The sequence below is a fragment of the Panthera uncia genome, assembly GCF_023721935.1.
Source record: "Panthera uncia isolate 11264 chromosome E2 unlocalized genomic scaffold, Puncia_PCG_1.0 HiC_scaffold_19, whole genome shotgun sequence".
Classification (NCBI taxonomy): domain Eukaryota; kingdom Metazoa; phylum Chordata; class Mammalia; order Carnivora; family Felidae; genus Panthera; species Panthera uncia.
The window spans coordinates 6,723,778-6,739,312 of NW_026057588.1; the positions used below are offsets into that span (position 1 = coordinate 6,723,778).

The 15,535-nt window shown below is 48.3% G+C and overlaps 1 protein-coding gene across 1 annotated transcript; it reads left to right on the top strand.

Annotated features, from left to right (window-relative positions):
• The first annotated feature begins 22 nt into the window (after positions 1-22).
• On the top strand, positions 23-7,397 carry KLK5 (kallikrein related peptidase 5). Its single transcript, XM_049621685.1, has 5 exons — positions 23-412; positions 2,301-2,571; positions 3,095-3,351; positions 3,476-3,609; positions 6,940-7,397. Exons 1-5 carry the CDS (start codon positions 340-342, stop codon positions 7,093-7,095), a joined length of 891 nt encoding a protein of 296 aa, XP_049477642.1. The 5' UTR covers positions 23-339; the 3' UTR covers positions 7,096-7,397.
• Positions 7,398-15,535: the final 8,138 nt, after the last annotated feature.

Here is a 15,535-nt window from a genome sequence, read left to right on the forward strand (position 1 = left end):
TGTGGCTGAGCTGGGAGCCGGTTCCCCACCCCCTATTAGGGGGGACGCTTGCTTGGCAGGTGAGGCCTGGGGAAGACCACTGGGAGGGAGAGGTGTCTGCCTCTGGCTCTGGGCTTGGATGCACCCCCACTCTCTCTATCCTCCCTCCTTGCCCAACTGGAGAGGGCTGGATGTCTGCTCCTCTGAAGTCTGTAGCTCTTGGGGGATTGGAAGGCAATGTCCCTGTGGTTCCTCTCTGCCCTGGAAAATGGGACAGGGAAGAAAGGGACGTGAGGTAAGGGCTCCCAGAATCACCTGGGCCACCCTGCCCTCTGTCCTTCCCACCAGGTCCAAGTGGCCATGGCTACAGCAGGACCCCCCAGGACGTGGATGGTCGGTGCCCTGATCACGGCTCTGATTCTGGGGGTGAGAGGTAACCAGAACCCCTGTGTGTGCCTGTTGGCAAACTGTGGGTGGGGCTGTGGGTGACTCTCTGAGTGACATTGGAGTGTTTGTCCCAGGGAGACTCTGTGGGTATGGCTCCAGGACTGGGTGACTAGGAGTCGGTGTCCGTATTTGTGATCAAGTGATTGTGTGTGGCTGTGTGCCTGTCACCGTGTGTATGGGTGGGTGGGGGGGTGAGGAGGGGACCTTTTCCCATATCAAGTGACTGCCTGTGACAGGTGCATTACCCTGGAGGCTGTGTGTGTGTGTGTGTGTGTGTGACTGTGTGACTGGGTGTGTGTGCATATAGGATCATGTGTGGCTCAGTGTCTGTGCGGGTGCTTGTATGCACGTTATGTGTGTGACTGTGTATGACTGCAGGGATCTGGGGCTCTTGTCCCTGTGTCACCAGATTGCAGGTAACAAACATGCTTGTTACCATGAAATGTGTGGCCAGGTACTTGCAGATAGCCGTTTGTGATCGTGTGATTGTGGCTGAGTGCAAGAATACGGGTGGCTATATTTGGGTTGTGTGACTGCCTGGGGTTCTATGGGTGCGTGTCTGTGACTGTGTGTTTATAGGGGGCTGTGTGACGGCACAGCTGTGTGGGTGGTGTTTCCATTCCTGCCTTAATAGATGTGGCTGTCACTAGGAGGCAGTGGCTGTGTGCGGGTGGCTGATGCCAGGTCACTTGCACTGTCCCATGCTGGGTTTACTGAGTGTGATATTGTCACCAGGCCAACATGCCTGTGGGCAGAAGTGCATGTGGTGGTCTCTACATAGATGTATACGTGCATTCGTATCACTGAGACACTGGGTGGGTGCATGAGGTCTCATGAGGCGTTCACCGAGTGCGCGTACCTGGGAAGTGTGTGTACCATGAGACGGAGCTGTGCCTGTAGCCATCCCGGGGGAGACCACGCGTGCGCGTGTGTGTGTGTGTGTGCGCGCCTATTGGTGACAGCCGTTGTGCGCATGTTTCTTGGAGTGTGTGCATAAATGAAGGCGGCACCAGTGCCTGGCATCTCTGGGTCATTGGCAAGAATGTGAACAACTAAACAGACTATGGGGGACTGGCGATGGAGTGAGGTATCCGTGTCTGTCTGTAGGGGGGACGGTATTGGCAGGAGGATTCAGGAGGTACGTTCGTGTTTGAGAAGGCAAAAAATCTGGCCTACTCTCTGCCACCACCCGGCGCCTCTAGCTGAGCACTTTCCTGGTTCTGCTCCCCCAACTCTTGCTCCGCCCAGGGGCTCTGACTCTGCCCCCTTTCCTCAACCGCGCTGCTAGTTCAGGCTTTATCCATAGTCAGTGTCCCCTGGGGCGGCGCAAGCCAGGCCCCACCTGGATGGCTCTCCCTCCTTTTGGCCAGGTTCCACTTCCGGTCCTGTCTGCAGCCCTTAGAGCCCAGCCCCTACCTCCTCGCCCAAGTCAGGGCTCTTTAAGAGACCCTGGCCTCTCCAGCTGCCCCCTCCAGGCCTGACCCCACTTCCTGAGCCCAGGTCTTACCCTTAAAGCCCTGGTCACCGGTCCATTCTCCAGGTTCCACCCGCTGAGCCTTGGCTCGGCCTCTGGGGTCGCCTCCCTGGCCCCGCCCACAAAGCTCTAGCCACTCCCAGGAATCTTGAGGTGCAGTCAGAGTCCAGTAAACTACCTGATCCTGGACTCCGTCCTTGAGTTCTAAGCCTTGCCCCTCATCAGAGATTTCACCCTTAGACTCCAGCCTTCGCCCCTAAAGCCCCGGGCCTGCCCCTCAGTGTAAGGGCCCTTCGGAAGTCAGACGACCTCTGGCTGGCCCCGCCTCTTGGCTCAAAGGCCCACCCTCTGCGCCCAAGCCCCGCCCCGTCCCCAAACCCCGCCCGTTTTCTGCCCCTAGAGCCTGTTCTTGCAAACGATGTTACCTCTTGCGACAACCCCTCTGACGCCGGCACGCGGCCCTCTGGGAGCACGCGGGACCTTGGAGCTGGGGCCCAGGAGGACACCAGGGCAGACGAAGGCAGCAGCAGCCGCATCGTGAACGGGACCGACTGCGAGAAGCTCGGCCAGCCTTGGCAGGGTGCACTGTTGATGCATCCCAACCAGCTGTACTGTGGGGCCGTGCTGGTGCATCCGCAGTGGCTGCTCACAGCCGCCCACTGCCGGAAGCAGTGAGTGGGGCTCTAAGAGCAGGACTGGACAGGGCAGGGGGCAGGGGTGGGGGCATGGAGATGAGGGTCCGGCGGGGATGATGAAGGGGTACAGTTGAGATGGGACTAAGGATGGAGATGGGGTGCAGAGGGCTGAGGCTGGAGAAAGGAACGTGGCGGGGGTGGGAGTTGGGCGCGCGTTGGGTTTGGGGTGGGTGCATATGCTGAGTGGTTTGGAATGGAGATGTGATTCAGAGTGGCTTTAGAGTTTGGGAGGGGGTGGGGCGCAGATACATGGGGTTGGGATGGGGCTGAGGGTAGGGTTGGGATTAGAGTTATGGGGAGTTTTGGAGGCGGTTGGGTTTGAGGTTGGGGTGGTTAGATCGTGTTGGGGATGCACATGTGGTGGTTTCTGTGTACAGAAAGGATTCAGGTTGGGGATGGGATGGGTGGAGTCGGGGATGGGACTAGATTTGGGATGTGCTTGAAACTGGATAAAAGCATAGGGTTCGGGGTTGTTGGTAATCTGCACCATCTTCCTTAGATTTTTCAGAATCCGTCTCGGCCACCATTCCCTGTCACCCGTTTATGAATCTGGGCAGCAGATGTTCCAGGGGATCAAATCCATCCCCCATCCTGGCTACTCCCATCCCAGCCACTCCAATGACCTCATGCTCATCAAACTGAACAGAAGAATCCGTGAAACTCAGTATGTTAAGCCCATCAACATCTCCTCCCGGTGTCCGTCTGCTGGAACCAGATGCTTGGTATCTGGTTGGGGAACAACCAGCAGCCCCAGCAGTGAGTGTCCAGGCCCCTCTCGACCCCACCCCTGCCTGCCTTCTCCCCCTCTCTGTCTCTGAGCACTGCCCCTCCCCGTCTTTCTCACTGCTCACTGTGGCCCTACTCTGTGTGTCTCTGACAGTTAAATTCCCCAAGGTCCTCCAGTGCTTGAACATCACCGTGCTAAGTATCGACAGGTGCAAGGAGGCCTATCCAAGACAGATAGATTCCACAATGTTCTGTGCTGGTGACAAGGCTGGCAGAGACTCCTGCCAGGTAAGGCTTGAGATTTCTGCATTTGCTCAGCAAATACACAGCAAGTGCCAACTCTGTAACCTGAAACCTTGCTAAGTGCTGGGAACCCAGCCCTGTCCAGTAGAAATATGTGAGTCACACATGTAACTTTAAATTTTCTAGTAGCTGCATTTTATTTATTATTTTTTAACATTTATTTTTGAGAGGCAGAGACAGAGAATGAGCAGGGGAGGGGGCAGAGAGACAGAGAGAGAGAAAGGGAGACACAGAATCCAGAGCAGGCTCCAGGCTCTGAGCTGTCAGAGGCTGACACAGGGCTCGAACCCACGAACCGTGAGATCATGACCTGAGCTGAAGTCGGATGCTTAACCCACTGAGCCACCCAGGTGCCCCTATAGTAGCTACATTTTAAAAAGAAACAGGTAAACTTAGCTATTTTAATAATAAATTCTGTTTAACCCCATGTATCCCAAGCACCATGATTTAAAAATGTAGAAAATATAAAACATTTATAAATGAGATTTTTTACATTCTTTTTTAAAAAGTTTATTTTTATTTTGAGAGAGAGAGAAAAAGAGCACATGGGAGGGACAGAAAGAGCTACCATATTAGACAGCACTCACTGGCCTAGAGGGAGAGATCAAGTCTGCTTTGTATGGTTAGGCAGGTTGTGCACTGCAGATATCACATCTAAGGGGGCACCCTTCACGTAATAGATGCCAGTTTTGTCTATTTGTTTTGGCAAATTTCAGGCAGATGGCAGTTACATATCTTGTCTCCACAAAATCTGTAGTATGAAAGTTTCCTGACAAATGCTAGTAAACTGCCTTGAGGAAGGAAAACAAAAACTTTCGCTAGGTATTTGAAAAAAGAGAATATTTAATACAGAGGCTTGATTGCAAACTTGTTGGAAGTTTGTTGGAGGGCAGAAAAGGTTAAAAAGAAAAAAAAAAAAAAACCTCCAATGGTTGGGCACCTGGCTGGCTCAGCTGGTACAGCATATGACTCTTGATCTCAGGGTCGTGAGTTCAAGCCCCACATTGGGCATAGAAATTGCTTAAAATAAAATTAAAAAATAAAATTATCTTTAAGCCCCAGCGGTCAAGAAACTGCATAACTAGGGTAATTTCAGAGAATTATAAGAACTGGGTAGGAAATAAAACATAGTTTTATGATAGCAAGTGATGAGGGACAATATTCAAAAGGGTGTTTGGGGAGCATCTGGCTGTCTCAGTCGGAAGAGCGACTCTTGATCTGGGGGTTGTGAGTTCAAGCCCCACACTGGGTGTAGAGATTACTTAAATAAATATACTTTTAAAAATTTTTAATGTTTATTTATTATTTATTTATTTTGAGGGAGAGAGAGAGAGAGAGAGGCAGAGAGAGAATCCAAACAGGCTCTGCACTGTCAGCACCGAGCCCAGTGCGGGGGCTCGATCTCACAAACCACTGTGAGATGATGACCTGAACAGAAATCAAGAGTCGGACACTTAGCCGGCTGAGCCACCCAGGTGCCCCAATATACATATATATTTATTTACTTATAAAAGAATGGTTAGGAGGGCCTCCTCGAAGAGTTGGGTAGAGGCTGAATGACACGAAGGACTCAGTCTTGCAAAGGCTAAGGGTAAGAAAAGCATGTGCAAAGGTCCTGCAGCAGGGAAGAGTCTGGCTGATTCAAAGGACAGAAAAAGCCAGAACGTTTGGGACACTGAGGGAGGGTGCAGTAGGAGTTGAGCCTGGAGAGATGGGTGGGGGCAAATATTCAACAAATACTCCTTGATCTCCAATACAGAACTTCTTTATGTCCTCATGGAAGCTCTATCCTTTGAGGATGACAGAAATTAAAATTATACTGTTGCAGGGATCAGGAGCCTTCCCTGTATTCAGGCCCTCAACAGTTCTAGAGGGATATAAATTCAGGTGTTCCCTGCCAGCAGGATGTACACTTCAGTAACACTGGCAATTAGTAAGCACATGGTCCTATTCTGATGGCTGGGCAACCCCCTCCCCGCCCCCCACCCCCCACCCCACAAAAAGAATTTTACAAACCTGACAATTGCAGCAACTTCCCAATATCATCTCTGTCCCCACATAACATGGAAACACGTATCTGGAGAGAGAGAGGGATTTTTATCAGAAGAAAACACATCTAATCCACAGGTCAGCATTTAAAATCACTGTAGCTTTTCTGGAGCCCCGTTTAGCACTTTGTTTTTCATTCTGCAGACCTCAAGTAGCTTTTCATACCAGCGTGTGGTCAGGGTGTGGCCCCTGGGAGCAAAAAGTAACAACACTAATACTATCATAATAATAGCAGCTAATCTCAGACCCTGCTTTATGTCGTTTATGTACATCGATGAACTCATTAACTCACTTAGCCATTATTGATAGCTCTGTTTTACAGAGGAGGAAGCAAGCTCAGAGCAGTGAAGTAACTGCCTCTCAAAGGAAACTCTGCAGGGATGTTAAGCAACATATAATGAAAACAATTAATCTGCAAGAAAGTTGAAAGAGGTTCACAGGCAGCCAGGCTCTTTTGCCTTGAAACAGTGTCTGCTAACAAAGAAAGAAGCCAGGCTCTGGATTTCTTTATACTGGATACCAGTATCTTGCATAAGCACTCATAAGAAATGACAGTAGAGAGTGGTATTATTATAGGAGAGGAATTGCTGGAGCTGTGGGGAGTTAAACACAGGCAACCCACGGAAGTGGTTCTCAACCTACCCCCAGACCCACCCCAGGGGACACATGGCAGAGCTTGTTCATATTTTTGGTTGTCACAGCTGTCCCCTGGGGAGGAAGGGGGTTACTGGCATCTAGTGTATAGAGGTAAGGGATGCTGCTGAACACCTTACAATGCCCAGGACGGTCAGCACAGCAAAGGATAATCTGGCCCCGACGTCAGTGGTGCCCAGGATGAGAAAGCCTCATCCGAGGGCTGAGAACTGCCTCTCTGCAAAGGTGAGGTGTGTAAGAACAAGGTGGATTGCTGCAAGGGCAGGCGAAGAGTGAGGAAGGGAAAGGAAGGCATGTCCAGTAGGAGAAATACAATAATCGAAAGCTGGAAAAGAGAAACAGAAATAGGGACAGGGAGACCCAGTGAGGGCGACACAGGTGGGGGTTGGGTAGAGAGGGGCAAACAGAACTTCTAAGGTTTGGATTTACAGTGATATGTTAACATTCTCTCCCCCTCTCTCCTTCCCTCTCTCTCACCTACGTCTCCGTCACCTCTCTACTTTTTCCACCTCTGTGTCTCTATCTCTTGCCACCCTGGCCTTTCTTCACCTGTGTGTCTCCCTGTCTCCACCTGTCCACATCTCTGTCTGTGAGCACCTTTCTCCTCCACAGGGTGATTCTGGGGGGCCTGTGGTTTGCAATGGCTCCCTACAGGGCCTCGTGTCCTGGGGAGACTTTCCCTGTGCCCAGCCCAACAGACCCGGCGTCTACACCAACCTCTGCCAATTCACCAAGTGGATCCAGGACACCATCCAGTCCAACTCATGAGGCATCCCAGGACTGGGCATTCTGGTGTGCCCCATCCTCTGCGGTCCTCACTCTTGCAGGGACCATGACACTCCCTCCAGACCCCTGTTCCCTAACAGGGATTAGCAATCTCAATCTCTCCAGCCCCTCCAAGTCTCCTGGAATCAGGGTCCCCCTTCCCCAACAGTGGGCTGATGCTGTCTCTCCATTCAGGTCCTAGAGACAGTTCCCAGAATGACCAATGTGAGGGCTGCACCTCAGTCTCCCCGGTGCTTCCTTCCTCAGACCCAGAGGCCGTCCCTGCTCTGCAGCTGTGACCCAAATCTGGTCCCAGAAATAAAGCATCTGAGGAGAAGTGGACTCTTGTGTGGTGTCCCGCACTCACTGAATGACCGGGCAGCCAGAAACAAGTCACTTCTCCGTCCACACCACTGTGTTTGCTCTATTGGGTTATTTCAGTTGCAAGAAGCAGAGATCTGCTCAAGCCGCTCTGCGTTTTCTTCACAAATGCTGTTTGAGTGGGTATTTTGTGCCAGGAAGCTTCCAGATGCTGAGATTCCACAACAGGCAAAACAGAGAGCAACTTCCTGCCTCACGGAGCTCCCATTTTCACAGGGGAAGACAGACAGTAAAGAGATAGACAAATAAATTGTGTACTATAATAAGCATGTAAGTGATATGAATAGAATGAGCACAGAGTACAGGGAAAGAGGAGTGTTAGGAGGGTCCTTATAAGAAGGAGTTGTCGGGGGGGGGGGCAGTCAGAGTGAGAGATTAGAAGATGCTACAAGATGGTTCTGAAGATGAGGGAAAGGGAGAGGAGCCTAAGGATGTAGGTGGCAGTCCAACCGCTCTCTGTAAGCAAGCACAAGACGGGTGCCATGGTGCAAAATACGGACAAATAATACTGACATAATTGCAGATGACAGAGATAACTCAAAGTTGGGATGTTAGGGGGCAAAACGTAGAACAGAGCAGAATGCTAGCTGAGGGGCAATCTTGAGTATATTTTCCAAAATGATGTTGTTGGTCGATCTGCTCTTGGCAACAGGAAAAAATTCATAGTGCCTTGAATAGTTAGGTTTTAACCTTGCGTACCAAGAAATCCAAGTAAGGGCTGTGAGGGCTCCAGTTCCACTTCTCTCTGCTTCTCTTGGTTCTCCTTGGTGTGTGGTTCCTCAAGATCAATGACAGCAGCGAGTGTCTTTTATTTTTTTTAATGATTATTTTTGAGAGAGAGACAGAGCATGAGCAGGGGAGGGGCAAAGAGAGAAAGGGAGACACAGAATCTGAAGCAAGCTCCAGGCTCTGATCTGTCAACACAGAGCCTGACACGGGACTTGAACTCACGGAGTGTGAGATCATGACCTGAGCTGAAGTCAAGCACTTAACCAAATGAGCCACCACGGGACCCCAGAGAGTATCTTTCAGAGAAGGGTAACACTTCTTCAGAAACTGCCCCAGCAGAATTCCCTTCATTCTTATTGGTCAAAATTGGGTCACATGCCCTCTCCTAAACCAATCGCAGGCTAGAGGAAATGGATTAACATGGTTGATTTGCACCAATCAGGATTCATTTTCCGAGACTGAGCCCAGAATGTCCCCTGAGTAGTGGAGGCTTGAGGAAAGGAGCTGCTCCCTGAATAAAATGAAGATTCTCCTATCAAAGAAGAAGAGAAACATGGATGGTAGGTAAACAGCCAAGCGTGTCTCTTATAGGCGTCCTTTTAGCAATATTTTAAAATTAACTTTTCATTGAAGGATAATGTACAAACAGAAATGTGCCCTTTTCATGAGTATTATAAACTCGATGAATTTTCACAAAACAGAAGACATCCTTGTAACCAGCACCAAGGAAGCAGGATATGACAAGCTCCCCCAGAAGATCTAGGGGCCCCCTTGCAGTCACTACCCTTTGCCAAGTGCAGTGACCTCCTGACTTTTATCACCATCCATTGGTTTTGCCCACTTATAAACTTTGTATGAATAAATATAAATGTATTTTTATAGATTTATGGAAATATAATAAATGCATATAAATAAAATCACACAGTGCATTATCTTGTGTTTGGCTTGTTTTGCTCAGTCTTATATTTGTGTGTGGTTCACCCAGATTTTTGTCTATAGCTGTGGATGTCACTTCATTATGGCACTGTTTACTTTTGTGTAAATGTACTCCAATTTATTTACCCTTTTTGCTATAAATGGACATCGGGTAGTTTCTAGTTTTTTCAACGGTTTAACAGATTTTTTAATGTTTATTTTTTTAAGAGAAAGAGAGACAGGGTGTGAGTGGGGGAGGGACAGAGAGAGAGAGGGAGACACAGAATCTGAAGCAGGCTGCAGGCTCCAGGCTCCGAGCTGTCAGCATAGAGCCCCATGCGGGGCTCGAACTCATGAACGGTGAAATCGTGACCTGAGCCGAAGTCGCACACTCAACCGACTGAGCCACCCAGGCACCTCTCTTCAACAGTTTTAAAGGCAATACGCAGATCTAACACCTGCCAAAGCTATGGTGAAAAGTTTAGGAGAAGCACTGTGCTTGACTCCCCCACCCCCTACCCTGTCCCCATGCTTCTTTCTCCTGATGGCACAGCCTGGAAGCATTCTGGGTCAGGTTTAGACTCAAGGTTGAGCAGGAGATCAGAAGGGAGGTGTGTGGGCCCGGAGGCAGAGACTGATGTGTTGTGATCTTGTCTGACTCAGCACAGGGCAGCCTGGGCAAAATTGAGATGTAGTTGTTGGATTACCACACAAACCCAACTATTACTCAGGGTGGCACGTAATCCGGATAAAGATGTTCTCCCTGCATGTGGGTGGCCAGGTGATCCAGTTTTAAGCACAAGATGTAAGCTGAAACCCAGTGGGTGGATTTCCCTGGGAAGTTTTTGTTTTGCTGATAAAAGGGTGGGTGTTATGTTTGGAACCTATCCCCTTCCCACCAAGAATGGGGATGCCCAGAGATGGATCAGCCACTTGGCACCACAAGGATAAAAGCCACGGGATAAAGACGACTGCAAGAAGCAAAAAGAAGCCTGCACTCTTGGTGACTTGCGTAAGCCCCTGCTCCAGGCACACACTCCCAACATCCGAACTTGAAACAAGAGAGGACAGAACCTCCAGCAGCTGTGCTACTCTAGTTGGTGTTAGGTATGCTGATACAGAGGAGTTGATGGGAGAAATGAAGTTTCTAGGAACAAAACCTGAGCTTAAGACATTGTGCAGATTTTCCTGGGCAGGATCAACTCTCTCTTCCCGAATGAGGATGTGCCTTTTTCAGTGTGAAGCCTGGCTCCAGAATCAGGAGGGAACAGATGTCTGCAAATGGCTCCTGTCAAGGGTGGAGAGGACCAGTGTATTTCCTGCATGGTGATGTAAGTGGTAAGGAGAATAGGGCTGTGGTGGTGCAAGAAATAAGCTTCTTGCCTTACCAGATATTAAGACAGGCTGCAAAAATAAAATAATGTAGTTTTTCAAGTGTAGTGTTTAAAATAATTAAATTAAAAAAGTGTAGTGTTAGTGAGTGCAGGAGTAGACAAATGGCTCAGTGAGACAGAAGAGAGAGTTCAGAACTCAATATATTATATACTATATGGGGAGTTATAAAATATGGTAAAATAGCAATCCAAATTAATGGGAGGAAGATGGTAAGCATAGTAAATAGTGTCAGGAAAACTGGCTCAATGTGTGGAGAAAAATATACTTAGATATCTATCTAACACCACACACAAAGGTAGACTCAAGATGTATTAAAGGCCAATATGTGAAAGATACACTTACAAAGTAAACAGAAGAAAACCAAGGAGATTATCTTCAAATCTTTGTGACAAAGAACAACTTCTTAAGACTTGGAAAGTACAGATCATAGAACAGAACATCGATTAGTCTCATTATGTCAAAATTAAAAGTAGACTAAAATGGGCCATTAAAACATTTATCAGAATGGGAGAGGTTGGGGTCCCTGGGTGGCTCAGTCGGTTAAGCATCCAACTTCGGCTCAGATCATGATCTTGTGGTTCGTGAGTTCGAGCCCCATGTCAGGCTCTGTGCTGATGGCTCAGAGCCTGGAGCCTGCTTCAGATTCTGTGTCTCCCTCTCTCTCTGCCCCTCCCCTGTTCACACTCTGTCTTTCTCTGTCTCTCAAAAATGAATAAATATTTAAAAAAATTAAAAATTAAAAAATAAAAGAATGGGAGAGGTCATTTGCAATATTCATAATGTACAAGGGACTAACACCTATAATATGCAAGAAGCACCTGTGAATTAAGAAAAGGGATGGGCACCCTTACGGGAAAATGGGTAAAACTTATGAACAGGCAATTTGCAGAAGCAGAATCTAAAAGCTGACATGCATAAGAGGAGATGTTCAAACTCATTTATTATCAGAGAAATGTAAATTTCAACAGCAGTGAGCTACAATTTTACACCAATTAGGCTAGAGAAAATTAGAAGGATGGGCAGTGTTCAGTGTTGTCAGGGATGTACAGGCATCCTGGGATGTTCAAGTGCTACCAGGGTAAGTGTGGGGCCTTCAGCTCTGAGGAAGGATCCGGCACTATTTCATTTAATTAAGTATATACATACCCCATGACTCAGCAATTTCTCTCCTGGCTATACATCCCAAAGAAATTCTTCCACACCCACAAGGGGTCACGTACAAGGATGTGCCTTGCAGTGTTCTTTGTGGTGGCTGGGAGTTGGCAGCCACTGCGTGTCCATCCCTAGGGGGATTGTTGAGTAAATGTGTGGATGCCCATCATGGAGTTCGATGCAATGGGGCAGATGTGTGAACACGGCAACATGGTTGGGTCTTTAAAACAAAATGCTGTTTGAGGGGCACCTGGGTAGTTCAGTTGGTTAAGCATCCAACTTCAGCTCAGGTCATGATCTCATGGTCCATGAATTCGAGCCCGGCGTTGGGCTCTGTGCTGACAGCTCAGAGCCTGGAGCCTGCTTCAGATTCTGTATCTCCCTCTCTCTCTGCCCCTCCCCTGTTCATGCTCTGTCTCTCTCTGTCTCAAAAATAAATAAACATTAAAAATTTTTTTTAAAATGCTATTTGAAAAGTGAATTAGAATAGAATGAGATATATAATCTAATGCCAATAACATAAGTTAAAATTACAGGCCCATAAGAACCACACTACACATTTTGTAAGACCGAGGGAGGGTGGGAAGAGAGAAGAGAAGGGAGGGATGGAAGGAGAGAGGGAGGGAGGTGGGGGGGGGCAAGAGAAGGATTCTGTACAAACCAGTGATGATAATGATGCATTTGACATTGAACCTCTGCCCCTAAGGTCTAAAGGGAGTAAAAAATTAGCTTGTTAAATTGTCAAGCCACACCTTGCATAGATAGTGTCCTGAGGCTGAGCCCCTCTGTGGGGCTGGGAAAGTTGTGTGCGTTTTGTGTGTCCCCATTCACTGTGGCCATCTTTTGATAGTATTCGGTATCCTTGAATTGTTAAATCAGACGCTAACCCAACTGTGGCTGATTCTTGCTTGATTCTGCACTCCCCCGAAATGCACAGACTTGGCTCAGGACCTCCTCGGAGAGGCTGTGACTGAGGCCCCAAACTGTCATCGGGTGTGGCTAGGAAAGTTGGTGCGTCCTCCACCCGGTGCCCTCGCTCTTGGGATGGTTGACCCTGGCTAAAAACCGAGGTCAGGGAGTGGCCCCAATTTTGTTGGTGGGAGGATCTTCCCCATGCATTCCACACACCAGATAAGCATCTAATTGTTAGCTACAGAGAGGCTGGCTGTGGGTTACCTTTTATTAGTAAATCATAATGATGATGATGACAACAGCAACCATGTATCGAGTGCCTGACACCTCGCTGCATTCATTGCATGCCTCGTCTCTCCCAGTTATGACAGCAGCCTCAGGACGGAGGCCCTCAAAAAGTCAGTGAGGGGCAGTCAGGTTGGGAGAATTTGGCTCCGTTTCTGCAGCTGGTACGTGGCAGAGCCGGGATATGAATCAAGGGAGTGGGAGGCCTGAGCCTTTGCCCAAAACCACACCGTGCTCCGGCCAACAGAAGCAAATGCAGGGGCACCCTGCCAAAGCCGAAGCTGGGGAGTCTCGACTAAGGCAGTAGGGAGAGAGGGAGGGGGTGAGAGAAGGAAGAAAAAGGGTGAGGGGGGCGAGGAAGCGGAGACACTGAGCTTTACAGAAACAGAGCAAAGAAGATTTAAAGACAAATTCAGATGTAAAGAGATTCAAAAAGAGAGGGAGTTTTGGGGAGATTTAGAAAGAGGGAAAGTGAAATAGAACCATAGAAAAAGGTTCTGAAGAAGGACCTAGGGAGATAGAGAGAGGGACTCAGTAAGATAGTTAGGAAGATAGGGACAGACAGAGAGAAAGGAAGGAAGGATACCTGCCTTGAGAGTTTTACAGAGGCAGTCGGATATCCCAGATTCCCTTTGCTGACCCTTAACCTCACTCTCCTTTAATTTCCAGATGCCTAAGTGCCCCGCCCCACCCCTTGGCTTTGCAGCTAGACCCCTAGCACCCAGGGCTCCGTTCTCTCAGATCCTGGCCTGGGTCGCCCATGGAAAATATCCCTTCTACGCTAAAGAGCAGGCAGGCTGGGGATGCCTGGGTGCCTCAGTCCGGTAAGCATCTGGCTCTTGATTTTGGTTCAGGTTCTGACATCGTGGTTCATAGGATCCAGCCCTGCATCGGACTCTGCGCTAACAGTGTGGAACCTGCTTGGGATTCTCTCTCCTCCTCTCTCTGCCTCTCCTTTACTCGTGCTCTGTCTCTCTCAAAATAAGTAAATAAACATGAAAATAATTTTTAAAAAAATAAAGGACAGGCTGGATTCAAACCTGTGTCTATTTCCTATTCTGAGCATTAAGGGAGAGAATGCACGTCAAGGCAAGGGTACAGAGCTTGGTGCAGAATAGGCATGTGAAACTAGTTGCTTCTGTGATTATTATGACCATTATTACTCTTGTCCTGGAGTTCCTTGGCCAGCCAGCACAGGTGCCAAGAGAGTCATTGTGCTGTATCAACATCTCCAGGGAGCTTGTTAGAAAGTGTAAAATCTTGGCCTTTCCTCAGACCAACTGAATCAGGAGTTGCATCTTAACGAGATCCGCTGGTGCTTTGTGTGCACTTTGGGGTTTGAGATGTGCCCCTAAGCACCCAGGAAGAAGGAATTTTAAACGCGAGGTATGAGAAGCCACAACTTGCTCCCGGGCGCCACCTTGAGGTCTGTGGAAGACCTGACCCTGGAAAGCCATGGGTGTGAAGTCCCACAACCCTGGGTCCTGGTTTCCCAGCTCCCCTGGGTTCTTAACTTTGGAATTTTGGGCAAGTTAATTGATCTCTCTGAGCCATGGATAGGTCACACTTCTTACCTGTAACACCAAGCTCACAACTGCATCTCATGCACAATGTCTGCTGCAGAGTTGGTGCTGAAAAAATGTTACCCCGTTTTCAGAATGTGCCACTGTTTCGAAGATGGAGACTGGATATAACTTAGAGGGCAGACTACTCAATCCACTGTATTATGTGTTACACCGTGTCCTCCAAAAATATATGTTTTAAGGTCCTAATCCCGGAGACCTCAGAGTGCAATCTTATTTGGATATTGGGTCATTGCAGGTTAGTTAACATGAGGTCATACTGGAGTAGGGTGGACCTTTAATCCCATATGACTGGTGCTTTTATATAAAGAGGGAAGACAACGTGAAAACATACACACAGGGGAGTAGGTCATGTGAAGACAGAGGCAGGATTGGGGTGATGCAGCTAAGGAACTCTAAGGATTGACAGCCATTGTCAGAAGCTAGAAGAGGCAAGGAAAGATTCTACCCAGAGTCCCAGAGAGAGCACAGCCTTGTCAATAGCTTGATCTTGAACTTCTGGCCTCCAGGAGTTCTGGCCTCCTGCTATGGACACTGTTACAGCAGCCCTAGGGAACCACTACACATAGGAAGGTTGATCATCTCTGTAGGTCAGATAGAGATATTAGAATATCTCCAGAATCCTTCCCTTGAGAGGAAGAAATCAAACACAGGTCTACTTTACAACAGAAGATGTACGAATGGCCAACAAGCACATGAGAAGATGCTCAACATCTTTAGTCACAAGAGAAATACAAAACTGCAATCAATCACTACTACATGCCCATCAGGTTGGCTAAAACAATTTTTTAAATCCCCCAAACTCATAAATGTAGCAGAGATGTACAGTGACCAGAACTCCCACACATTGTTGCTGGGGATGTACAATGGCATAACCACTTTGGAGAAAGGTTGGGCAGTTTCTTGCAATACTGAACATGATCTACTCTATGCCTAGCAGTCCCACTGGTAGGTATTTCTCCATGAGAAGTGAAAACACACATCCACACAAAGACTTTTACAATAATGTTCACAGCAGCTTTCTTTGTAATAGCCCCAAACTGGAAGCAACCCAGATGTCCATCAACAGAAGAAGGGATAAATGAACTGTG